The 27,828-nt window shown below is 42.3% G+C and overlaps 1 protein-coding gene across 4 annotated transcripts in view; it reads right to left on the bottom strand.

The window, feature by feature from the left end:
- LOC139413639 (engulfment and cell motility protein 2) overlaps window positions 1-27,816 on the bottom strand; it is a 42,510-nt gene extending 14,694 nt beyond the window's left edge. The window contains exons 1-15 of one of the 4 annotated variants that reach the window (XM_071161259.1): window positions 27,707-27,814; window positions 26,251-26,321; window positions 21,470-21,570; window positions 20,759-20,799; window positions 19,918-20,070; window positions 15,638-15,710; window positions 15,430-15,480; window positions 14,993-15,162; window positions 14,402-14,501; window positions 9,981-10,132; window positions 9,595-9,673; window positions 3,066-3,101; window positions 2,689-2,739; window positions 374-496; window positions 126-245 (exon numbers count right to left, since the gene is read on the bottom strand). In XM_071161259.1, the coding sequence (XP_071017360.1) occupies window positions 126-245; window positions 374-496; window positions 2,689-2,739; window positions 3,066-3,101; window positions 9,595-9,673; window positions 9,981-10,132; window positions 14,402-14,501; window positions 14,993-15,162; window positions 15,430-15,480; window positions 15,638-15,710; window positions 19,918-19,925 (963 nt within the window). In that variant the 5' untranslated portion in view covers window positions 19,926-20,070; window positions 20,759-20,799; window positions 21,470-21,570; window positions 26,251-26,321; window positions 27,707-27,814. Of the gene's footprint in view, window positions 1-125; window positions 246-373; window positions 497-2,688; window positions 2,740-3,065; window positions 3,102-9,594; window positions 9,674-9,980; window positions 10,133-14,401; window positions 14,502-14,992; window positions 15,163-15,429; window positions 15,481-15,637; window positions 15,711-19,917; window positions 20,071-20,758; window positions 20,800-21,469; window positions 21,571-26,250; window positions 26,322-27,706 lie in introns of all 4 variants that reach the window. The other 3 variants (XM_071161260.1, XM_071161257.1, XM_071161258.1) reach the window with 3 other exon arrangements.
- Between the last annotated feature and the right edge of the window lie 12 nt (window positions 27,817-27,828).

Raw genomic sequence — 27,828 nt, 5'->3', positions numbered from 1 at the left:
ACCTCTACAGAAGCAAACAATCCCATTATAACCCCAAAACAACCACTTTAATACGTCCACACACACTCCAACTCAACACCTCTAGAGAGCTATACAGAAGAAAACAGCCCACTAGCTGGACTCACAGTGAAGCCCAGCATCTTGTAGTCCTTGGTGTACATGGCCTTTCTCTTCTCCGTGCCACTAGAGTCATTTTCCCCATCAAACGCAATCCTGCGCAGCTCAAAAATGATGTCCCTCTGGGCCTGGAGATGGATGAGGGCAGAACATAAAAACATCAAATCGGTATGAATAAGGCTAAAAGGGTTCAGCTTAAAGATTCAGGGAATCCAAAGAAAAAAAATACCGCTTTGTTAGTTTCTGGTCATTTTACCTGGTCACTGGGATCCATCTTGGTCATCATCCGTTCTTCCAAAAGGTTAAAGGTAAGCACCTGCAGCACGTACAGCTGGTGTGCCATCTCAGCCTTGATAGGTCGGTTGCCTCGGATAACATGCTGTGAAAGATGACATATATTAGGAGTTCTGGATCTGTACTGTTTAGAAAGCATCACGTTACTATGAAGGGCTGTTTAGAAAGCATCATGTTACTATGAAGGGCTGTTTAGAAAGCATCACGTTACTATGAAGGGCTGTTTAGAAAGCATCATGTTACTATGAAGGGCTGTTTAGAAAGCATCACGTTACTATGAAGGGCTGTTTAGAAAGCATCACGTTACTATGAAGGGCTGTTTAGAAAGCATCATGTTACTATGAAGGGCTGTTTAGAAAGCATCACGTTACTATGAAGGGCTGTTTAGAAAGCATCATGTTACTATGAAGGGCTGTTTAGAAAGCATCACGTTACTATGAAGGGCTGTTTAGATTTAGAAAGCATCACGTTATTATGAAGGGCTGTTTAGAAAGCATCACGTTATTATGAAGGGCTGTTTAGAAAGCATCACGTTACTATGAAGGGCTGTTTAGAAAGCATCACGTTACTATGAAGGGCTGTTTAGAAAGCATCACGTTATTATGAAGGGCTGTTTAGAAAGCATCACGTTATTATGAAGGGCTGTGTTGAAAGCATCACGTTACTATGAAGGGCTGTTTAGAAAGCATCACGTTACTATGAAGGGCTGTTTAGAAAGCATCATGTTATTATGAAGGGCTGTTTAGAAAGCATCATGTTATTATGAAGGGCTGTTTAGAAAGCATCACGTTACTATGAGGGGCTGTTTAGAAAGCATCACGTTACTATGAGGGGCTGTTTAAAAAGCATCACGTTATTATGAAGGGCTGTTTAGAAAGCATCACGTTATTATGAAGGGCTGTGTTGAAAGCATCACGTTACTATGAAGGGCTGTTTAGAAAGCATCACGTTACTATGAAGGGCTGTTTAGAAAGCATCATGTTATTATGAAGGGCTGTTTAGAAAGCATCATGTTATTATGAAGGGCTGTTTAGAAAGCATCACGTTATTATGAAGGGCTGTTTAGAAAGCATCACGTTATTATGAAGGGCTGTTTAGAACGCATCACATTACTATGAAGTGCTGTTTAGAAAGCATCACGTTACTATGAAGGGCTGTTTAGAAAGCATCACGTTACTATGAAGGGCTGTTTAGAAAGCATCACGTTACTATGAAGGGCTGTTTAGAAAGCATCACGTTACTATGAAGGGCTGTTTAGAAAGCATCACGTTACTATGAAGGGCTGTTTAGAAAGCATCACGTTACTATGAAGGGCTGTTTAGAAAGCATCACGTTATTATGAAGGGCTGTTTAGAAAGCATCACGTTACTATGAAGGGCTGTTTAGAAAGCATCACGTTACTATGAAGGGCTGTTTAGAAAGCATCACGTTACTATGAAGGGCTGTTTAGAAAGCATCACGTTATTATGAAGGGCTGTTTAGAAAGCATCACGTTACTATGAAGGGCTGTTTAGAAAGCATCACGTTACTATGAAGGGCTGTTTAGAAAGCATCACGTTACTATGAAGGGCTGTTTAGAAAGCATCACGTTATTATGAAGGGCTGTTTAGAAAGCATCACGTTATTATGAAGGGCTGTTTAGAGAGCATCACGTTACTATAAAGGGCTGTTTAGAAAGCATCACGTTACTATGAAGGGCTGTTTAGAAAGCATCACGTTACTATGAAGGGCTGTTTAGAAAGCATCATGTTACTATGAAGGGCTGTTTAGAAAGCATCACGTTATTATGAAGGTCTGTTTAGAAAGCATCATGTTACTATGAAGGGCTGTTTAGAAAGCATCACGTTATTATGAAGGGCTGTTTAGAAAGCATCATGTTACTATGAAGGGCTGTTTAGAAAGCATCACGTTATTATGAAGGGTTGTTTAGAAAGCATCATGTTACTATGAAGGGCTGTTTAGAAAGCATCACGTTACTATGAAGGGCTGTTTAGAAAGCATCACGTTACTATGAAGGGCTGTTTAGAAAGCATCACGTTATTATGAAGGGCTGTTTAGAAAGCATCACGTTATTATGAAGGGCTGTTTAGAAAGCATCATGTTACTATGAAGGGCTGTTTAGAAAGCATCACGTTACTATGAAGGGCTGTTTAGAAAGCATCACGTTACTATGAAGGGCTGTTTAGAAAGCATCACGTTATTATGAAGGGCTGTTTGGTTGTGGCTCTGGTTTGTGCCATCCAAGACAAGTACACTCAAGCTTTCCCTGAAACTCACATTGAGGATGATGGATCGTAGGTGTTTCTGTGCCAGGGTGCTCGCCATCTCCTGAGAGGAAGATAGATGGAGAAATACAGTGAGACTCAAAAGCGAGGCCTGGTATGGAAATAGTTGGCCAATAAGCTTACTACCAGACAGCAATATCAAAAAGATAATTTGAGAAAAGGCTTACAGCCATTTCACACAACCCTGAAAGGGGTCCATAACTGTCACAATTCTGTTTTTTGGGTGGGGTCACATCATCAGAAACCCTTACAGCAGTGAGACATGTCTAAGTGCAGAATGCAGCTGCTACAACTAGGGGGACCCTTTGGATAAGAAAGAGGGGGGGTTGAGGGGATGGAGTGAAGGATTGTGGAATGATGTGTACTCACTGTGAGCCGCTGGTCCAGGGGGTTAGTATGCTCCTCCTTAGGGGGGTGGGTTGGGAGGAGGGGTGCAGGTGTGACGGCAATGGAAACAAAGAGTGCACACTTATAGGCAGGCACACATCACAAGACACAGCATGGTACAGTACACCTTGGTAGTGAGGAACAGCACATCACAGCACAATATGGCATGGCAATGCACAACAGTATGTGACACAACTAGAGGTCGACCGATTAAATCGGAATGGCCAATTAATTAGGGCCGATTTCAAGTTTTCATAACAATCAGTAATCTGCATTTATGGTCACCGATCATGGCCGATTACATTGCACTCCACGAGGAGACTGCTTGGCAGGCTGACTACCTGTTATGTGAGTGCAGCAAGGAGCCAAAGTAAGGTGCTAGCTAGCATTAAATTAAGTATCTTATAAAAAACAATCTTAACATAAATCACTAGTTAACTACACATGGTTGATGATATTACTAGTTTATCTAGCTTGTCCTGCGTTGTATATAATCGATGCAGTGCCTGTTAATTTATCATTGAATCATAGCCTACTTCGCCAAACGGGTGATTTAACAAGCACATTCGCGAAAAAAGCACTGTCGTTGCACCAATGTGTACCTAACCATAAACATCAACGCCTTTCTTAAAATCAATACACAAGTATATATTTTTAAACCTGCATATTTAGTTAATATTGCCTGCAAACATTAATTTCTTTTAACAAGGGAAATTGTGTCACTTCTCTTGAATTCTGTGCAACAGAGTCAGGCTATATGCAGCAGTTTGGGCCCCTGGCTCGTTGAACTGTATGAAGACTATTTGTTCCTAATAAAGACAGCCAACTTCGCCAAACGGGGGATGATTTAACAAAAGCGCATTTGCGAAAAAAGCACAATCGTTGCACAGATGTACCTAACCATAAACATCAATGCCTTTCTTAAAATATACACAGAAGTATATATATTTTTAAACCTGCATATTTAGTTAACTTCTTTTCGCCCAAAAACATACCCTAATCTAACTGCCGGTAGCTCAGGCCCAGAGGCAAGGATATGCATATTCTTGATATCATTTGAAAGGAAACACTCCGAATTGTGTGGAAATGTGAATTGAATGTAGGAGAATATAACACAATAGAGCTGGTAGAATAAACTACAAGGAAATAAACATACGTTTTCTGTTTTTTATTGTTGCTGCATCATGTACCCAAGTGGCCGAATTGGTACAGTGATACATTTTGAAGGAAAGAACTATATACAAAATACATAAATGCTATTCTAAGACACCCCCCCAAAAAATAAATAAATAAAAAAAATATATATATATATATATATATATATATATATATATATATATATATATATATATGACAAAAAAGAAAAAGAAACAAACAAATAAATAACAAGGGTAACTATTTACACATTTTCTATTTACAATATTGTGAAGACCCTTAGTCCTCTACACAATATTGTGCTGCTTTGTTTGAGCTTTTCCTGATTTATTCGCCATAATTTAAATATATAAACTTGTTGAAAATGCTATTGAATATGTACTGCTATGCGTAACACTCGTGGCTCCGTCAAGTAGGATTTGCAATGGCGAATGAACCTCTTTTACGCCAGAGTTTACGACAAAGGCTGGTCTTCGAACGTATAACCATTACATATTGCTGTTTACCTCAGCTCATTGGCTATCTTCCAAGCTAAATTTCAAGAGGATCAGTCGTCATTGGGCTAAAATACAGTCAATCAACGATAGCCCGGTCCTACCATTGGTGCGCAATGAGGTCATTGATTGGTGTCTTCAAATCGGTTTGTTTCGGTCAATACATCCCGGGAAAAGAACCATCATGTATGGTTGTGTTAGTAACAACCAGAGGATTGCAATGAAACCAACCATGACTGGATAAACATTTGTTTATTGTGTGTAATTACCACAAACGCTTCGTCCAAAGTTGAATGAGACGGAAATCACGACGCAACCGGTTTACAAATGTTTTGTGTTAGGCTATAAAAATTTATTTTATCAAACAAAACGAACATTCACGGTGTAGTTAGGACACTTGGCATTTCCACCAGAGGAAGATCTTCAATGGTAAGGCATTTATTTTATTGTTATTTCTGACTTTCGTGACGCTAATGCTTGGTTGGAAAATGCTAGTAATACGTGTGTGTGTGGGGCGCCGTCCTCTGAAAATCGCATGTTTGCTTTTGCAGTAAACCTTTTTGAAATCTAACACAGCAGCTGGATTAATAAAACGTTCATCTTTTAAATGATGTAAGATACATGTAATTACAAGAATGTTTAATTCAACGAAAGGTGTATTTAAAATATTAGCTCTCTGCAGTTTCACCGGATGTTGGCCTGGTAGGACGTTCATTCAAACAGCACTTTCGTGCGTTTGCCAGCAGCTCTTCCCTGTGATTCAAACATTGAGCTGTTTATGACTTCAAGCCTATCAACTCCCGAGATTAGACTGGTGTAACCGATGAGAAATGGCTGGCTAGTTAGAGGGGTGCGCGCTAATAGCGTTTCAATCGGTGACGTAACTCGCTCTGAGACCTTGAAGAAGTTGTTCCCCTTGCCCTGCAAGGGCCGCAGCTTTTGTGGAGCGATGGGCAATGATGCTTCGAGGGTGGCTGTTGTCGATGTGTTCTAGTTCGAGCCCAGGTATGGGGGGGGGGGGGGGGCTATACTGTTACACTGGCAATACTAAAGTGCCTATAAGAACATCCAATAGTCAAAGGTATATGAAATACAAATGGTATAGAGAGAAATAGTCCTATAATTTCTATAAAATAACTACAACCTAAAACCTCTTACCTGGGAATATTGAAGACTCATGTTGACCATGTTAACCAAGCTGGAACCACCAGCTTTCATATGTTCTCATGTTCTGCGCAAGGAACTTAAACGTTAGCTTTTTTACATGGCACATATTTGCACACTTTTACTTTGTTTTTGCATTATTTAAACCATGTTTCATTATTTATTTATTTATTTATTTGAAGCTAAATTGATTTTATTGATGTATTATATTAAGTTAAAATAAGTGTTAATTCAGTATTGTTATAATTGTCATTACAAATAGATAAAAAATATATAAAAAATAAAAAATAAATATTTATAATTTTTTTTTACAAAAACTGCCTTTTTTGGTCCTCCAATAATCGGTATCGGCGTTGGAAAATCATAGTCAGTCGACCTCTAGACACAACAGCGTAGTATGGCACAGCACTGAATGAGATGTACAACAATGCAGTGTTGTGTGGCAATGCATGCACAGCAGAGCACAGTACAGCATAGCATGGAGTCTAGAGCCGAAAGACAGCTCAGACTGACCTGCTCCTCTGGTTGAATGAATAGTATGCATGTAGGTTGGATGTCAAATGTAATCTTTGCACTTCAAAATATGATATCTGCACTTCATTACTTTTGTAAAATAAATATATTACACTGAACAAAAATAAAAACGCAACAATTTCAAAGATTGTACTGACTTACAGTTCATGTAAGGAAATCAGTCAGTTGAAATAAATGTATTAGGCCCTAATCTATGGATTTCATGACTGGGAATACAGATATGCATCTGTTGGTCACAGATACACTACATGACCAAAAGTATGTGGACACCTGATCGTCAAACATCTCTTCCCAAAATAATGGCTATTAATATGGAGTGAGTTCCTTCCTTGCTGTTATAACAGCCTACACTCTTCTGGGAAGGCTTTCAACTAGATGTTGGAACATTGCTGTGGGGACTTAAGGTCGGGCTGTGATGTTGGGCGATTAGTTCTGGCTCGCAGTCGGTGTTCCAATTCATCCCAAAGGTCTTTGATAGGGTTGAGGTCAGGGCTCTGTGCAGGCCAGTCAAATTATTCCACACAGATCGACAAACCATTTCTGTATGGACCTCGCTTTGTGCATGAGGGCATAGTCATGCTGAAACAGGAAAGTGCCTTCCCCAATCTGTTGCCACAAAGTTGGAAGAACAGAATCGTGTGGAATGTCATTGAACGCTGTAGCGTTAAGATTTTCCTTGACTGGAACTATGGGGCCTAGCCCGAATCATGAAAAACAGCCCCGGACCATTAATCCTCCTCGACCAAACTTTACAGTTGGCACTATGCATTGGGGCAGGTAGCGTTTTCCTGGCATCCGCCAAACCCAGATGCGTCAGATGGTGAAGCCCGATTCAATACTCCAGAAAATGCGCCTCCACTGCTCCAGAGTCCAATAGCGGTGAGATTTACACCACTCCAGACGAAGCTTGGCTTTACGCATGGTGATCTTAGGTTTGTGTGTGGCTGCTCGGCCATGAAAATCCATTTCGTGAAGCTCCCGACGAACAGTTCTTGTGCTGACGTTGCTTCCAGAGGCAGTTTGGAACTCCCGCTTCAGCACTCATTGATCCCGTTCTGCGAGCTTGTCTGGCCTACCACTTCGTGGCTGAGACGTTGTTGCTCCTAGATGTTCAGCATCATCATGCTGAAACATGAGGTGATGGCGGTGGATGAATGGCATGAGAATGAGTCTCAGGATCTCATCACGGTATCTCTGTGCATTCAAATTGCCATTAATAAAAAGTAATTGTGTTCGGTGTCCATAGTTTATGCCTGCCTATGCCATAACCCATGGGGCACTGACGTTGACATCAGCAAACCACTCGCCCACACCATATATGTTGTCTGCCATCTGCCCGGTACAGTTGAAACCAGGATTCACCTGTGAAGGGCACACTTCTCTAGGCCATCGAAGGTTAGCATTTGCCCACCTAAGTCGGTGACGATGCCGAACTGCAGTCAGGTCAAGACCCTGGTGAGGACAACGAGTAAGCAGATGAGCTTCCCTGAGACGGTTTCTGACTGTTTATGCAGAAATTCTTTGGTCGTGCAAACCCACAGTTTCATCAGCTGTCCAAGTGGCTAGTCTCAGACCATTCTGCAGGTGAGGAAGCCAGATGTGGAGGTCCTGGGCTGGCGTAGTTACACATGGTCTACGGTTGTGAGGCTGGATGGACGTTCTGCCAAATTCTCCAAAAAGATGTTGGAAGCAGCTTATGATAGAGAAATTAAAATTACATTCTCTGGCAACTGCTCTGGTGAACATTCCTGCAGTCAGCATGCCAATTGTACGCTCCTCAAAACTTGAGACATCTGTGACATTGTGTTGTGTGACTAAACTGCACATTTTAGAGTAGCCTTTTATTGCCCCAGCACAAGGTGCATTTGTGTAATGATTAGCCTTTTATTGTCCCCAGCACAAGGTGCATCTGTGTAATGATTATGCTGTTTAATCTTCTTGATATGCCACAACTGTCAGGTGGATCGATTATTTTGGCAAAGGAGAAATGCTCACTAACAGGGACCACCAACATGTTACATATTGTATTTATATTTTTGTTCAGTGTATTTCGATAAAGTTCTGAGTCCGACAATAATTATTTTTTTTTACACTGATTTCCAAATTTGACATCAAATTTAAAATAGCTTGCCTCTTTTAAATTGCATGATGTCAAATTTGGAAATCAAAATGTTTTATCTTTTTCCCATGCATCTACCAGACAGGATGTAGGAGAAGAAAGTATTGCGTGGGTGACTTCCTACATGATGTCATAGTACACAAACTCTAGTATCCACATCTGTCTCACACATACTGCCTGTCGGTCTGCCAAGGCAGTTTTACTCCGTTTCTCAGTGTAGAGTGGTTGCTTGACAGTTTACTTTATGATGTATAACATTTTACATTTTAGTGATTTAGCAGACGCTCTTATCTAGAGCGACTTACAGTTAAGATCTTAGAATAGCTAGGTGGGGGGTGCTGTAGGATTATTTAAGATACTCTTCAAAGAGGTAGGGGTTTCAGATGTTTTTGGAAGATGGCAGGGACTTGGTTGTCCTAGCTTCAGGGGGAAGCTGGTTCCACCATTGGGGTGCCAGGACAGAGAAGAGCTTGGACTGGGCTGAGTGGGAGCTGCCCTCCCATAGAGGTGGGAGGACCAAGAGACCAGAGGTGGCAGAACACCACCTTTCATATTGTGTGTGCACATTTCAAGGTAAAGACTTTCTTCAATAAGGAAAATAGATGGACTAACTAAGCATAGAGAGCAGAGCACAGAATGACCAGAGGTCATTAAACTCAGTGACAGTGGGGTTGGCCTATATGACCTGGGTTATTTATTACTGACCATGATATGTGTGAGTGACCATGAAGTGTGATGTAACAGTGAGATATGTATTACATTACCCTGATGTGTGTACTAATGTCTGTACCATATATGAGACCTATGTTAAGACTTTCTAACCCTTATAGGTGCTATGCATGTACGAGTGACGATGGTTGAGTGTAAATATGTTGCAGAGGACCAGTTCAGTGGGGGTTATGTACTAGTGACTAAAACATGAAAACTAGGTTAAGACATTGTCTAACCTTTATAGGTGGTATTCATGTATGAGTGATCATAGTTAAGTATAAATATTTTGCAAGAGGACCCTTCCGGTGTACTGGTGAGCAGGTACTGTACTGACCTGCCGCCTGTCCTCCGGTGCCTTGAGGAAGAGGGCGTTGATGAGTGCGATGGCGTATGTCTGGATCTCCTGATTGGACCTAAAAGTCACATCAGACACAGCAACACCAGTTAGAAGCATCTGGTTCTAGGAATTCTCACATGGGCATAAAAACATTAAGTTGCCACTGGTTAAGTGTATAAGTACAGTACTCAGATAGTATTTGTCTGGGGTTCTACACTTCTAAGCTTAGTCATAATTATAAGGAGGCAGAGCAAGGCAAGGCTTGTCATCTACGCTCTATTGCACTGACGTTAGTTACGCCACTACATTTCTACACACTAACTCAGGCTACATCCCCCACACAGCTGTATGTGGGAGGCCCCAGTGCGTGTGTGTGTGCTCACACTTGCAGGTGCCCGATGAGCTGTCCAACGGTGATCTCCTGCGCCACCCGGTGGTAGAGGCTGTGGCTGTTGAGGACCATGCTTTCCAGGATGGCCAGTGAGCGCTGCAGGATGGATACGTCTACCATCGGCTGGTTCACGTAGCTCGCAATCTGACCAGACAGGAGGGGGAAATACTCCATTAAAATGGACACCTAAATCTAGAGGCTTGTTGATTACAGCTAGGTTTATGAGGTAGTTTTGAAAGCTGATTTACTAAGGTTTGAGATTAAGACTACATACCCCAACCAGAAACCATGGATTTCAGACAGCATCCGCACTGAGCTAAAGGCTAGAGCTGCCGGAAGCTTATAAGAACCCGGAAGCTTATAAGAAATTATATGCCCTCCGACGAACCATCAAACAGGCAAAGCGTCAATACAGGACTAAGATCGAGTCGTACTACACCGGCTCTGATGCTCGTTGGATGTGGCAGGGCCTGCAAACCATTACAGACTACAAAGGGAAGCACAGCCGAGAGCTGCCCAGTGACACGAGCCTACCGGACAAACTCAACTACTTCTATGCTCGCTTCGAAGCAAACAACACTGAAACATGCATGAGAGCACCAGATGTACCGAAAGACTGTGTGATCACGCTCTCCGCAGCCGATGTGAGTAAGACCTTTAGACAGGTCAACATTCACAAGGCTGCAGGGCCAGACGGATTACCAGGACGCGTACTGCGAGCATGCGCTGACCAACTAGCAAGTGTCTTCACTGATATTTTCAACCTCTCCCTGTCCGAGTCTGTAATACCAACATATTTTAAGATGGTGATCAAGGACACTAAGGTAACCTGCCTAAATGACTACTGACCCGTAGCACTCACGTCTGTAGCCATGAAGTGCTTTGAAAGGCTGGTCATGGCTCACATCAACACCATCATCCCAGAAACCCTAGACCCACTCCAATTTGCATACCTCCCCAACAGATCCACAGATGATGCAGTCTCTATTGCACTCCACACTGACCTTTCCCACCTGGACAAAAGGAACACCTATGTGAGAATGCTGTTCATTGACTCCAGCTCAGCGGTCAACCCCATAGTGTCCTCAAAGCTCATCAATAAGCTAAGGACCCTGGGACTAAACACCTACCTCTGCAACTGGATCCTGGAATTCCTGACTGGCCGCCCCCAGGTTGTAAGAGTAGGTAACAACACATATGCCACGCTGATCCACAACACAGGGGCTCCTCAGGGGTGCGTGCTCAGCCCCTTCCTGTACTCCCTGTTCGCTCATGACTGCACGGCCAGGCACGCCTCCAACACCATCATTAAAATTGCCGATAATACAACAGTGGTAGGCCTGATCACCGACAACAACGAGACAGCCTATAGGAAGGAGGTCAGAGCCCTGGCCAGGTGGCGCCAGGACAACAACCTCTCCCTCAACGAGATCAAGATAAAGGAGTTGATTGTGGACTACGGGAAAAAGAGGACCGAGCACGCCCCATTCTCATTGATGGGGCTGCAGTGGAGCAGGTTGAGAGCTTAAAGTTCCTTGGTGTCCACATCACCAACAAACTAACATGCTCCAAGCACACCACGATAGTCGTGAAGCGGGCACGTCAAAACCTATTCACCCCCAGGAGACTGAAAAGGTTTGGCATGGGTCCTTAGATCCTCAAAAGGTTCTAAAGCTGCACCATCGAGAGCATCCTGACTAGTTGCATCCCTGCCTGGTATGGCAACTGCTCGGCCTCCGACCCCAAGGCACTACAGAGGGTTGTGCATATGGCCCAGTACATCACTGGGGCCAAGCTTCCTGCCATCCAAGACCTCTATACCAGGCGGTGTCAGAGGAAGGCCGTACAAATTGTCAAAGACTCCAGCCACCCTAGTCATAGACTGTTCTCGCTGCTACCACGCGGCAAGCGGTACCGGAGCACCAAGGCTTGGTCCAAGAGGCTTCTAAACAGCTTCTACCCCCAAGCCATAGGACTCCTGAACATCTAGTCAAATGGCTACACAGACTATTCACATTGCCTGCCTGCCTGCCCGCCCCACCACTGCCACTTTCTGTTGTAATCTGTGCATAGTAACTTTAACTCTACCTACATGTACATACTACATCAACTAACCGGTGCCCCCGCACATTGACTCTGTACCGGCACCCCTCTGAATATACAGTGGGGCAAAAAAGTATTTAGTCAGCCACCAATTGTGCAAGTTCTCCCACTTAAAAAGATGTAATTGTAATTGTCATCATAGGTACACTTCAACACTTCAACTATGACAGACAAAATGAGAAAAAAAAATCCAGAAAAATCACATTGTAGGATTTTTAATGAATTTATTTGCAAATGATGGTGGAAAATAAGTATTTGGTCAATAACAAAAGTTTCAATACTTTGTTATATACCCTTTGTTGGCAATGACAGAGGTCAAACGTTTTCTGTAAGTCTTCACAAGGTTCTCACACACTGTTGCTGGTATTTTGCCCCATTCCTCCATGCAGATCTCCTCTAGAGCAGTGATGTTTTGGGGCTGTTGCTGGGCAACACGGACTTTCAACTCCCTCCAAAGATTTTCTATGGGGTTGAGATCTGGAGACTGGCTAGGCCACTCCAGGACCTTGAAATGCTTCTTACAAAGCCACTCCTTCGTTGCCCGGGCGGTGTGTTTGGGATCATTGTCATGCTCAAAGACCCAGCCACGTTTCATCTTCAATGCCCTTGCTGATGGAAGGAGGTTTTCACTCAAAATCTCACGATACATAGCCCCATTCATTCTTTCCTTTACACGGATCAGTCGTCCTGGTCCCTTTGCAGAAAAACAGCCCCAAAGCATGATGTTTCCACCCCCATGCTTCACAGTAGGTATGGTGTTCTTTGGATGCAACTCAGCATTCTTTGTCCTCCAAACACGACGAGTTGAGTTTTTACCAAAAGGTTATATTTTGGTTTCATCTGACCATATGACATTCTCCCAATCTTTATCTGGATCATCCAAATGTTCTCTAGCAAACTTCAGTCGGGCCTGGACATGTACTGGCTTAAGCAGGGGGACACGTCTGGCACTGCAGGATTTGAGTCCCTGGCGGCGTAGTGTGTTACTGATGGTAGGCTTTGTTACTTTGGTCCCAGCTCTCTGCAGGCCATTCACTAGGTCCCCCCGTGTGGTTCTGGGATTTTTGCTCACTGTTCTTGTGATCATTTTGACCCCACGGGGTGAGATCTTGCGTGGAGCCCCAGATCGAGGGAGATTATCAGGCGTCTTGTACGTCTTCCATTTCCTAGTAATTGCTCCCACAGTTGATTTCTTAAAACCAAGCTGCTTACCTATTGCAGATTCAGTCTTCCCAGCCTGGTGCAGGTCTACAATTTTGTTTCTGGTGTCGTTTGACAGCTTTTTGGTCTTGGCCATAGTGGAGTTTGGAGTGTGACTGTTTGAGGTTGTGGACAGGTGTCTTTTATACTGATAACAAGTTCAAACAGGTGCCATTAATACAGGTAACGAGTGGAGGACAGAGGAGCCTCTTAAAGAAGAAGTTACAGGTCTGTGAGAGCCAGAAATCTTGCTTGTTTGTAGGTGACTAAATACTTATTTTCCACCATAATTTGCAAATAAATTCATTAAAAATCCTACAATGTGATTTTCTGGATCCCCCCCCCCCATTTTGTCTGTCATAGTTTAAGTGTACCAATGATGAAAATTATAGGCCTCATCTTTTTAAGTGGGAGAACTTGCACAATTGATGGCTGACTAAATACTTTTTTGCCCCACTGTATATATATATTTTTTTTACTGCTCCCCTTTAATTACTTGTTACTTTGATCTCTTATTCTTATCCATATTTTTTGAAACTGCACTGTCGGTTAGGGGCTCTTAAGAAAGCATTTCACTGTAAGGTCTACCTACACCTGTTGTATTCGGCACATGTGACTAATACATTTTGATTTGAAACATGTCTGTCAAATGACATACAGTTGGCAAAAAAAAAACTATCCATACATACTAACCCTAACCCTTGTACAGTGCTTGTTGTTGTGCAGCACATCATAGGACTTCATCAGGGAGAAAACCATTCACAGAAGATACAGCTGAAAGAGCTCCAAATAACATGGGGGGGTTGCTAGGTAACAGCAACCAACTCAGTGCTGGCAGCCAATGAGGGGTTGAATGCCAAGTAATTAAAGAAGAGAGAAAAAATAAATAAGGGGAGGACTTTGAGATAGGCCTCAAACTACTGAAACTACCAAAACTAATCTAATCTACAAAAGAAAGTTCCACATATAAGTTTCATCAAACTAATCAAGAAATACATTACACATTTTTTCCATTGCAGACAGTGTAGGAATCTAACATCTGGGCTTCCTCATATGCCAAGTTTTACGAAGAGTGTTGTGTTTTGTGGAAGTAAGGAGGCGAGTTCTAACCTGTTTGATGAAGGACAGAGAGATAAGGTCCCAGGACACAATGCCATGGTCCATCAGCTCCAGGAAGGCTGTGAGAGTGAAGGCCAGCATCTCCCCAAAGCTGAGGAGAGAGCAGACTAGAGTCAGAGGCTCTATATACACACTGAGTAAAAAAAATATTTTTAATTTTTAAATAGGGCCATATTCACCAACAAAGTCCTACGACAACTCTTCCTATGCGCCACCACCAACTACAGCCACAAACAGCATGCTATCAGTATGGGCCAATAAGTGTTAACCCACAGTAACCATCTCCAGAGAGGCTCCGAAGACGTGGATGTTGATTATGGCAGCCCACCACACCTCTCTGATTCCCAGGGGTTGGGTTAAATGCGGAAGACACATTTCAGTTGAATGCATTCAGTTGTACAACTGACTAGGTATATTTCTAGTAGCCAGTAGAAGTACCTTTAGACCAGGGGTCTCAATCTAAATCTGCCCTGGAGGCATATTAAAAAAAATGGTCTTGTGGGCTGACTCTGGCCTGAGTGATGCCAGTTTGAGACCCCCGCTTTAGACAACAGACCCATGGATTGTCTGTATGAGACTCACTGGGTGCCACTCTCCACCAGGCGTGCCAGGGTTCCAATGCCCTCCATGCTGATGAACTCAGTGGCGAAGGTGGGGTCAGCTGACAGCTTGGCCAGCTCCTTCAGGGCCTCCAGGCGGGCGTCTATGCCGTGGGACTGGATCCTGTCCAGGAGCTGCCGCGCTGCACGGGCCTATTGTGGGGGGGGGGGGGGGGGGGGGGGGGGGGGGGGGGGGTCAGGTATGCCGTTATATTGAATGTTTTTACCAGGTTTACCTCTGACTACATTAGCTTGATATATGCAGGCGTTGCTGAGAAATCTATAACGTAGCAATAGGGTTTATCTAATGCAGCAAACATTATTGTGAACTGTAAAGCCGTCATTATATAGAATTAATCAAATATAATTTTTGGGGGGGAGGGGGATTAAATAACTGCATGTACAAGAAGAGTGTCTCACAGGAGATATGGCTAATCGAAGGATGGTTCCATTCTTGATTTCACTACGGCTCTGGAAAGAAAGAAAATGGTGAACATTGCTACTACCACAGCAATTCTCTAGAGTCATTGGTAATATCACATAGAAATAGTAATATACTAAGGAACCATGTAGTGTATTGTGAAGAATTGTAAACAGCACTTTATTCTGCCATGGCGCTGAGGCTCACCTGCTCAGTAATGTAGAGCTGAGGACCGTCAGCATAACGCAGGGCAAACTGTTCCGAGCCAGACAGAGACCAGCTGTGGACACACACACGCACAAAATCTATTGAAAAGTAAGTGACCGAATTCACCAATTTTCCACTTAATACCAGAGCGCACTGACCTCCCTAAACATGAGGCAGACAGAAGCTAAACCCATACATTTCTCAATAAGACCTATTACTATAATGACGTGCGTTTGTTTTTCCACCCTACAGAAAATACATACCATGTGCATAAGGTTAACAAAAGTGATTATCGGAGCCTCCAGCATTTCTATTTGCCAGAAGATCAGATGGGGAACATTGTACAAGGAGATATTCAGTGGGCGTTAAGTGTTAGAAAAAAATCTAATGCATTCAGATGTGAGAGGGAGGAAGCAGAGAAGAGAGAGCGAGAAAGGAGAAGTAGGGAGTTAGCAAAAGTCTCAGTATTCATGATGGACAGACAAGGTAGATTAGGAGACAAAAGGAAATGGAAAGACAATGAGAGGAGCCACTCGGGGAGAACGAGTCAGAAAGAGAAAGCGATAAATGAACATTCAGACAAATAGGGAGAAAGGAAAGAAATCAAAATGTTTATGAAATGGATGAATATAACCCTAACTCCATTAGTCAGATATCAACATAGCAAAACAAATGTAACCCCTAAGCACACGGTTCCACTTACTTAGACTGGGTCTGGCCTAGAAGCAGATTAAGGTCACCTTGGACGCATCCCAAATGGCACCCAATTCCATAGATATTTAGGGAATAGGATGCCATTTGGGACATATTCCTTGTGTGGCATACCTTGGACTTAGTGAGTGAAGCCTGAGTATTGGCTAAAGGTTGTGTCTGTTTATTGGCAGTGGTATATGAGTAAGCTCTGAAAGGGTGGAGTACCAGAGCATTTATGTGTATCTGGGGATTACGCTGAACTGTCTGGTATTTTATTGAATAAATATCTGCATCTAATGCAAAATCATTCTGAACTTGTACGATAACGTAGCATAGTGAATCAGTATAGCATCACTAGAATCAATTGGTATGATGGAGCAAGACTGTAGAAGGCATTCAAAATGGGATGTTATTGTGTGCAGAACCTTCAGCAGTATGCCAATAGGTAGTTAGTTACTACAAACTGTTCCATTTCTACACAGGATAATATACAGTACCAGTCAAAGTTGACACACCTACTCATTCAAGGGTTTTACTTTAGACAATTTTCTACTTTGTAGAATAATAGTGAAGACACCTAAACTATGAAATAATACATATGGAATCATGTAGTAACCAAAAAAGTGTTCAACAAATATTCTTCAAAGTAGCCACACGTTGCCTTGATGACAGCTTTTTACACTCTTAGCATTCTCTCAACCAGCTTCATGAGGTAGTCACCTGGAATGCATTTCAATTAACAGATGCCTTCTTAAAAGTTCATTTGTGGAATTTCTTTCCTTCTTAATGCATTTCAGCCAATCAGTTGTGTTGTGACAAGGTAGGGGTGGTTTACAGAAGATAGCCCTATTTGGTAAAATACCAAGTCCATATTATGGCAAGAACAGCTCAAATAAGCAAAGAGAAACGACAGTCCATCATTACTTTAAGATATGAAGGTCAGTCAATGCGGAAAATGTCAAGAACTTTGAAAGTTTATTCAAGAGCAGTCGCAAAAATCATCAAGCGCCATGATGAAACTGGCTCTCATGAGGACCGCCACAGGAAAGGAAGACCCAGAGTTAACTCTGCTGCAGGGGATAAGTTCATTAGAGTTACCAGCTTCAGAAATTGCAGCCCAGATAAATGCTTCACAGAGTTCAAGTAACAGACACCTCAACATCAACTGTTCAGAGGAGACTGAGTGAATCGGGCCTTCATGATTGAATCGCTGCAATGAAACCACTACTGGAGGACACCCATAAGAAGAAGAGACTTGTGTGGGCCAATGTCAGTGATTGTCAGTGATTGGTGACAATGTCAGTGATTAATTTAGAATTCAAGGCACACTTAACCAGCATGGCTACCACAGCATTCTGAAGCGATACGCCATCCCGTCTGGTTTGCGCTTAGTGGGACTATCATTTGGTTTTCAACAGGACAACGACCCAACACACATACAGGCTGTGTAAGGGCTTTTTGACCAAGGAGGAGAGTGATGGAGTGCTGCATCAGATGACCTGGCCTCCACAATCATCCAACCTTAACTCAATTGAGATGGATTGGGATGAGTTGGACCGCAGAGTGAAGGAAAAGCAGCCAACAAGTGCTCAGCATATGTGGGAACTCCTTCAAGACTGCTGGAAAAGCATTCCAGGTGAAGCTGGTTGAGAGAAAGCCAAGAGTGTGCAAAGCTGTTATCAAGACAAAGGGTGGCTACTTTGAAGAATCTAAAACATTAAACAATGGTTTTATTTGTTTAACACTTTGTTACTACATGATTCCATAGGTTTCATGTCTTCACTATTATTCTACAATGTAGAAATATTACAAACAAAAGGAAAATCCTGGAATGAGGCGGTGTGTCCAAACTTTTGACTAGTACTGTATATCCAGTGCCATGTGAAAGTATTCACACCCGTTGACATTTTGTTGTGTTACAGCCTGAATTTAAAATAGAGATTGTGTGTCACTGGCTTACGCACAATACCCCATAAAGCCAAAGTGGAATTATCTTTTTAGACAATTTTACAAATTAATTAAAAATGAAAAGTATTCAACCCCTTTGTTGTGGCAAGCCTAAATAAGTTCAGGAGTATACATTTGTTTAAAAAGTCACAATAAGTGGCACGGACTCACTCTGTGTGCAATAATAGTGTTTAACATGATTTCTGAATGACTGCCTCATCTCTGTACCCCACACATACAATTATCTGTAAGGTCCCTCAGTTGAGCAGTGAATTTCAAACAGATTCAACCAAAGACCAGGGAGGTTTTCCAATGCCTCGCAAAGGGCACCTATTGGTAGATAGGGTTTTTTAAAAAGCAGACATTGACTATCCCTTTGAGCATGGTGAAGTTATTAATTACACTTTGGATGGTGTATCAATCAATATACATAGTCACTACAAACATCCTTCCTAACTCAGTTGCCAGAGAGGAAGGAACCCGCTCAGGGAATTTAATGGCTGTGATAGGAGAAAACTGAGGATGATTCAACAACATTGTAGTAGTTGCTCCACAATACCAACCTAAATGACAGAGTGAAAAGGAGGAAGCCTGTACAGAATAAAACATATTCCAAAATGTGCATCATGTTTGCAATAAGGCACTAAAATAAAACTGGCAAAAAAAGAATAATAATAGGCAAAGACATGACATTTATGTCCTGAATACAATGCATTATGTTCAGGGCAAATCCAACACAACACTGAGTACCACTCTTCATATTTTCAAGCATGGTGGTGGCTGCATCATGTTATGGGTATGCTTGTCATCGGCATGGACTAGGGAGTTTATATGATACAAAGAAATGCAACAGAGCTAAGCTATGCACAGGCAAAATCCTAGAGGGGAACCTGGTTCAGTCCGCTTTTCAACAAACACTGGGAGACAAATTCACCTTCAAGCAAGACAATAACCTAAAACACATGGACAAATATACACTGGAGTTGTTTACCAAGACAACATTGCATGTTCATGAGTAGCCTAGCTACAGTTTTGACTTATGCAAAGCTTATAGAGACGTATCCAGAAAGACTCAAAGCTGTAATCGCTGCCAAAGGTGATTCTAACATGTATTGACTCAGGGGTGTGAATACTTAGACATTTCTGTATTTCCTTTTCAATAACTTTGAAAACATTTTCTTTAAACATGTTTTCACTTTGTCATTATAGGGTATTGTGTGTAGATGGATTCAGGCTGTAACAACCACATGTGGAATAAGTCAAGGGGCATGAATACTTTCTGAAGGAATTGTTTTTCGTTGGCTATGGCTAGAAATGCTGCAGATGTCATTTGGTTAGCTAGCAAGAAATGTGAATTGCTTTTCTAGCTAGCTGTGGATAGCATACTGTATCTCTTAGTTGTCGATCAAATGGGCGGACAGGCAAGTTCCCATTCAGTTGTCAAAACATGGGTTGGGACAAGCATGCACTGGCAGGCAAACTGCAGAAAGGCGAGCAGGATACTAATCCCCATCGTTTATCGGCCCACTAGCTGAAAACGTTTGAGAGGGTTTATCTAATGTTCCCTCGTTAGATTTTAGTTTAGCATTAGTTGTTGATCTTGCTGATGTGCATAGGCAACTGAGGGAGAGATAGCCTACCTTTTCATGGTTGTTTGATCAACAGGTTTGTCAAGTTCCCAAATGTAAGAGGACTCCCGTGGTATTTACATATTTGCAGAAATCCATTCAGGTGTATTTTGTGGCTTTTGGCGAATGCTTTCTAATGATCTAAAGTCACGCTGTTGCTACTGCCTGTAAACACACAATCCAGTTCAATGTGAATGATGGCAGACCATCTGGAAAATGGTTTATTTGCATATAGGCCTACTGTAGCTCTGATTGACTATGTCACACCGGTCTGTGTAGACTCTGGTCCTCTGGACAGGACAGATGTTTTTATTAGGTTTTATGACTACAGTGTATTAATTGTCCAAACACCCTGCCACTTTCCCACTCTATGTAGCTATAACATTTTCACAAATGCCTTACTATATGTCATTCCCAAACATTTTATGAATTTATGACATGAAAATGACCATATCTAAGTGCTCGCTATCTAAGTGTGTCAAAAATGTGTCATATTCTTCCTGGGGATATGAATGATATGAACAGATTTTAAATAAGATGTAATCTTGCTAAAATGCTGTCAGTTCCACTTTAATGATATAATAAGACATCTGGCATTGTAATGAAGAACATGTGTGATCCAGTCCATGTGTAATGGCTCATACTAACATTTCTCTGTGTGTTCTTATTATGGACCTGCTATACATGCGGCTCCCGCTGAGTCCATCTAGCTACCACTAGTCTTACGCAAGTGAGCGCAGGGTGTGTGTGTTCATCACACACACGCACGCACACACACACACACGTTGTAAACATTGTTACGCCATTAGCTCCAGCGAGAGCAGAAACAGCTGGGTGTGGAGCTGGTGCTTACCCATCACACACCTCCCGTATGATAGACGACAGGGGCTTCTTCTGCAAAACAGACGCCAGACAAAAAGAGAAACTGTCAAACTCTGCACTGCCACTGGAATCGCAGGAAAGTTGCTGATTGGTCAGAAAATACCCTTTTATAAGTTAACAATGGTTCTCACTCCTTGCTTGGCTTTCATCAGAGGAAAATAAACGTTGATGGATTTGTTGGTGGGTAGGCGCTGTTGAAATTGTGTTGGACAAAATCAAATCCACTGTATTGTGTTGCCAGCAAAATACAGAGAAATAAGATATGTGCTAGAGCTAGACTCACCAACAAAATCTCAGTGATGTAGTTTATGCTTGTCTGAGCAGAAAAAAAAACATACTGTAGCTTTCTTTTCTCTTCAATTATTTAATGTGGAGTCTCTTGTGTTTAAAGTATCTGACACAGGGAAAACAGACTTCTATAAAAGGTTTGGTTGAGAAGACAGAGTGGAGGATTGATGCTGTTAAAGACAAAACAGACCAACAGAAACATCAGCACTGCACTGTGCCTGGCTGCCCTATGGCCTCTGACCACAGAGGCTGTCATTTTCTGTTAATTTCTCTAGGATTTTACATGGTGAATCGCCAACGTTCGTCGATACCCAGCAGGCGATCTATTGTGCACGGCTGATGTTCATGTTGGTATGTCTTGTCGTTGAGTGGTGTTTTTAGACTGGACACTGACCTGGTCAATCTCCATGAGCTGGGCGTTGGCACCGGGCCACTCGATGGCCACCTTGACGATGTCAGAGGGGGGTGGCATGGCTGCTGTCTTCTCACACACCACTAGAGGACAGACATCACAGAGAAGAAGAAACAGCACCTTATTACTGTTACATCATTAGATATGATCCCACTTCCGCCACCATGTTACAGTATTAGATATGATCCCACTTCCACCACCATGTTACATTATTAGATATGATCCCACTTCCGCCACCATGTTACATTATTAGATATGATCCCACTTCCACCACCATGTTACAGTATTAGATATGATCCCACTTCCACCACCATGTTACATTATTAGATATGATCCCACTTCCACCACCATGTTACAGTATTAGATATGATCCCACTTCCACCACCATGTTACATTATTAGATATGATCCCACTTCCACCACCATGTTACATTATTAGATATGATCCCACTTCCACCACCATGTTACAGTATTAGATATGATCCCACTTCCGCCACCATGTTACATTATTATTATATTATTATAAGCACAAGCATTTCGCTACACTCGCATTAACATCTGCTAACCATGTGTATGTGACAAATAAAATTTGATTTATTAAATATGATCCCACTTCCGCCACCATGTTACATTAGATATGATCCCACTTCCACCACCATGTTACATTATTAGATATGATCCCACTTCTGCTACCATGTAACATTATTAGATATGATCCCACTTCCGCTACCATGTTACATTAGATATTTCAACATGACCACATTATGTTGGCATTAACGTTTCACAGCCATTTTTAAACTTCATAGTTAAATCACTCATTCTGTTGGCCCAAATGTGGCTTAAAACACCAGTTCATGGTATCAAAATGGTTCCTTACTAGTGGCACAAGGTCAGACGAATACCCTTCTCTTCATTGCCAAACAGCATCCATTCAATTTGGTCTCATTACAGTCCAGTTTGTCCTTCCCCACATGACAATACAAAACTTTAATGAGAGCGATCTAGGGTAGAAAGATGGGACCAGGACCGCTTTTACGGCTGTAGTGGCTTGTTGTAGCATCTATCAGTGTAATTAAATACTCAGATGTAATACCTGAAGTAGCTAGTAGCTACACACTTTGTTTGCCTTTAACTAAGAGCCATTTTAACAGCCTGATGTATGGTGGTCTGGGCCATCAACGAGGAGACAAGGGCTTTTATGTGGACATCCTCTAAATATCAGTGGCCAGGGTTTTAACATCAAAGCCCTGGACCACCAAGTGGAAAACAGGCTGATATTATGAATATGTAACCTGAACTTAACTTCAGCTGTGTCCCTGACAGAAATAGTCTAGCACTAAAGCCAGATGACCATTTGACAAAGAAAAACAATGTCTTGCTGTTTAAATACACAATGTTTTGCCTGTCTGCGTTTACTCCACTATACGGTCAAATTCTCTGTTGTTGCCGACAGAAACGTTTTCATTCATCAACATTGTATTCAGACGCCTACAGAACCTTTCGAGATTCTTTCTGCACATTTCTGTACAGAAGATTTGCATGCAGGCACACACATACATGCACGGTATCTGGGGTAGTTATAAACAGCAGGTTTCACATATCCACATCTCTGGCAGGCTCAGTCCTCCCACTCAGGAGTCCTAGCACCTGTAAGTGGGCTGGGTTGGTTTACCACAGCTCTCCAATCTACTGCAGATACAACAGCACGCTGATCTACTGCAGATACAACAGCCCCGAAATATATTGCAGATACAACAGCACCACAGCTCTCCAATCTACTGCAGATACAACAGCACGCTGATCTACTGCAGATACAACAGCCCCGAAATATACTGCAGATGCAACAGCACCACAGCTCTCCAATCTACTGCAGATACAACAGCACCCTGATCTACTGCAGATACAACAGCACCCTGATCTACTGCAGATACAACAGCCCCGAAATATACTGCAGATACAACAGCACCACAAAGCTCAGGTTTATCCCTGCTAGCCTCCCTATTCTATATCCACAGGGAATATTTGCTCTGCGCTTGGCTGTCGTCAGGCAGTGCGATGACAGATGAGTGCGCATCAAAGGAGTAGAAATCAGTTCCATTTTACTGGGGAACCACACAACGCATAATCAAGCAGGGCTTTTCACTGCGCGGTACAGATGTCGGCACTCTCCGAACCAACACTTTTTGTTGAGTGTTGGGCGGTGGGAGGAGAGAAGGAGGTTCTAAAAACTGTTTTGTTTGGGGAAATGTCTGTACACTGTCTTTTGCCAAATGCACAATGACTGGAAGGCATCCAAAGACATCAGTGAACAATCCTTCTCCCAGAATTCCCTCTGTCTCCGGGGGCCCCACTCTGGCTGGGAAGCCTGTTGGTGGGTTGTCATGGCCGTGGTTAAAAGTGTCCCTGTTTGTTTGGCTTGGTTCTCTTGCTGTTTTCTAGACAGTTTTCAAGAGGGAAATTTTCAAAGCAGATACAATCTCAGGGTAATTACAAGTTCTGTGAACTAATAAATTCAAGCACCAGTTTTATTATCGATTGATCCTACTGAAAAAAAAAAAAATTCCTGAACTGCAAATGCAGTTCAATTCAGAAATCATAATCTGTGATTATTATTCTGCAGTAGTTGCCTAATGATCAACTGAAGTGGTCTGTGCAACACTTGTTAAATTTGAGGAAAATGGAATCCCATTCGTAACACCTCTAATAACAAGCTGGGTCCAATTCTATATTGCCTTTGAATAAAGTATTACTTCTGCTCTCATATCTGGCAATAATATCCATACATGAGTCTCTCCAAGTTATGCAACTCAAGGGGATAGGAGAATTTAGCAAAATGAGAACAAGTCAAACCACAATCAGGAATGAGACTTGCCTTTGAGTGAATAATGGGGCATTGTGCAACAAAGCCACTCCTAAACAGGCTGTGAAAAAGCTGCAGAGAAATACTGCCGGGGCAGGATAGCTCATCAACAGTGTACATTCAGAGACTGACTCTACTACACAAAAAGCGTATGCTAGTAGTCTATGCTCCACTGCTGCATAGAATTACACAAACAGTTTTATATGAACACATCAACAGTGTTGGGGATTGTTTGAGGGTTTAATTCCTTAAAAAGTAATTTAATATTTTTTAATTTCAACTAACATCTTTTTCTTTCCATGCTGTCACTGCATGAGGCAAACATCAACATGAAAATAGACACATGGCACACGTAATTAGGGCCAGGATGATACCAGTATCACAATACTTTTTTCAATGGCAAAAATGAAAACACCATGTAGACCAAACTCTTTGGTCCTTTAAAAATCAGCTGTAGGCCTATGTCAAATATTGTGTGCTATAGCTTGGATAATACATGTGACTCTGGATGACAACATAATGTTAGTTTCCAACACTAGGGTTGTTTTCCTAGAGAAGTTAAATCCACCTTGTGTTTTGTTTCCTTGACACGATACTAACGAGTATGGTGATACTGGTATCGTCCCAGCTCTACATGTAATGGATAAATTAAAGGTAGACTCAGCGAAATGACGTTGCCACAAGCAGCAGCGCAGATATTGAGATGAGCGAGATGCAAGATTTGGCTCTAACAGTCACATACAGTACCTGCATATGTGCATGGGCACCAAAACAGCGGAAAAGTTGAGCCTAGCACTAGAACGGTTTTAGTTTCTGCAGAAATCAACCCACTATGCTATTTACTTTCTGCATCTATGTAATATCGCTGAGTCTACCTTTAACATTGCTACACAGGAACTCCTGCCATGATATATCAACTGGGCCACAATGCTGCCATTGTCTGGGGGTATAAATTAGAGAAGTTCATTCCCAGTCTGAAATCACACCCTATTCCCTATGTAGTGCACTACTTTTAACCAGGGCCTATAGGGCTCAGGTCAATAGGGGCGGCAGGGTAGCCTAGTGGTTAGAAGGCTGCAAGTTCAAATCCCCGAGCTGACATGGTACAAATCTGTCGTTCTGCGAACTGATTTTTGATACCATGAACTTGCAAGAACGGTGTTCATTTTGTCAGGTTACGGAATAGCTCTACAAAAATCGTTAAATGAGGGTCTTTCAAATTCTTGAATCAAGTGTAGCAAAAGTCAGACCGCTAGATCATAATTGAATTTGAAATGAGGGAAAGAATTAGAAGCCGAGTCAATATTCTACTGGTGAACAATAATGGCATGAAACACAAGTCCAGCATAGTAAGGACACCGACAGAATATCAACTGTGAATTCCATTAGTTGACAGAGGGCCAAGTGCTACCAACCACAATTGTGTGAAAACCCACTAAGCGCCACTAAGAAACCAGAGTCCATGAAGGAAAGGGCTAAGAGGTTGAAAGAGACTGTGTGTCTAGGTTGGGGGGGAGAGAGGAAGAAATCAGACAGTCAGTACAAGTCAGGACCTATATGCCTGGGCAATTACAGAGAGAATTGAAAACAGATGCCCAGTAAGCCTGAGAGAGAGCCATTCTTAATTTAGCAGGATTTCCCCTCTCCCTATAACAAAGACTATGCAGTCTCAGCAGCCATCTTGTTCAACATGAATTCACAACAACAACAAAATACTGCTGTTCCTGCCTAGAACAACTTTCCCCCACACATTTGAAGACAGTCTCAGGCAGGGCTCTTTTTTAATGCTAAAAGGCAAATCTCAACTCTGTGTTGCTAATCACTTAAAACCATTAAATTGGTACATTGTTTCTGTTCCCTGATCCTGGGTCTTATCTTAACGAGATATGGCGACCGGACCTCACCTGTTGGAGCGTTGAGTGGGCACCTCACTCGCTCTCGCAGTCTCACAGTTCAGAACATGGCATCAGCTCCCCTGCAAAGTCAGACGGACAAATAACCGTCAGAGGAACTGTAGTACAGTCAAATATTCACCCTCTGAGGTTTATGTTGAGCACTCCTGCAAATTTCTTCGAGAAGTTCCCTTCAGTCTTTTCTTGATGTTAATAACAAATCAAATACTGACAACCTGCTTTCATAGACGTTTAATCTAAAGCTGCTTCAGTTACATATCAGATTGAAAACAATCTCGGAGAACGCTTTCAACTGATGTTGAGTTTTTTTAATGTATTATTTTATAGCCAGGGAGGGATTGTCTTGCATTTCATATTGATGTGGGAATGGAAAAACTGTAAGCTAAAATAGGAATTTCTAACGGCATCCTGGCTGAAAATAAGGGACAGTACTACTGCTTCGAAGCTCAGCTACTCTAGCAACCACTGACCTACCTAATCTAGGAAAGGTATGTGAGACTCCAAATAACTGATCCTAAAGACCCCATAGCCCACCTACCTACCACTGCAATGCTCGAGTGACAATAGTACAGTAGTCTTTCATCCTTTGTTTTCAGGAAGCAATCACATGCATGATCCTGGCACCTTGACATTCTATTATGACAGGTAGGTAGGTACCTGATCTAATAGGCTACTGTGTCACAAAATGTCTCCAGCTCGCAGGACAGATACTGAACCTTCTGTAGAATGACGGGGACAGAGTCTCCGTCTCTCATAGATGTCACAAGGCAGCTGGATACATTTGTAACAATGTTATTGACTGCTCTCCACCACCACTGTAGCAGCAACACGGTTCCTCTAGACAGACTGAGCTGCAGCCAGGATGCATAGTGACTGGCTGTAACTTGATTAATTGGATTGAGCTGGCTTTAAAAAGGCATTCCTGCTGTCAACGCTATATTTTTAGAAACCATGGCAAGCATGGACAATTGTGAATATATTAGTACCCATTTTATAAACCATGATATCACATACAGTAGTGACCATTCGTAATTAGCTAGCCACGAAGGCAGTGGGCTGCAAATGAGCCGCATCGCGCAAACCATGTAATTCGTTACTAATTTTGGGGCGAAACACCGAGCCTAAATTAAATTGTTACCAGTAGTCAATTGAAAACGTTGAATTTAAGGACATTCATATTTACAAACTGGAATCCCCAGCAATTGAATTACATGAAACATGTATTACATTTACAGAACGTATTCGTCTCAAGAGGAAATCACTACACTGAAAAAAAGCCTTCACGCGATATTCCTTCAGCGAGAGATTTGTTCTTTCAGCAGGCTATTGCCGATGGGCTTATTGGTTTGCAGACGCGCGAAAGTTACAATTTAATCACCAAATTATAATTTATCTTAATTGTTAATTTACTCATAGTAAATCGTTCGTTGTAACGGTATTTACTTACCCCATGGCTTGGACCTGATCGCCGCCGTTTAATACTTCCACCAATGGAGCATCTGTGGTAAGATGATACATCACCACGCCTCATAGGCGGGACACAAGGTCTGTGTCCACGGCGCTGCACAA

The sequence above is a fragment of the Oncorhynchus clarkii genome, chromosome 7, assembly GCF_045791955.1.
Source record: "Oncorhynchus clarkii lewisi isolate Uvic-CL-2024 chromosome 7, UVic_Ocla_1.0, whole genome shotgun sequence".
NCBI lineage: Eukaryota > Metazoa > Chordata > Actinopteri > Salmoniformes > Salmonidae > Oncorhynchus > Oncorhynchus clarkii.
This window is presented reverse-complemented; position numbering and strand designations above follow the sequence as displayed.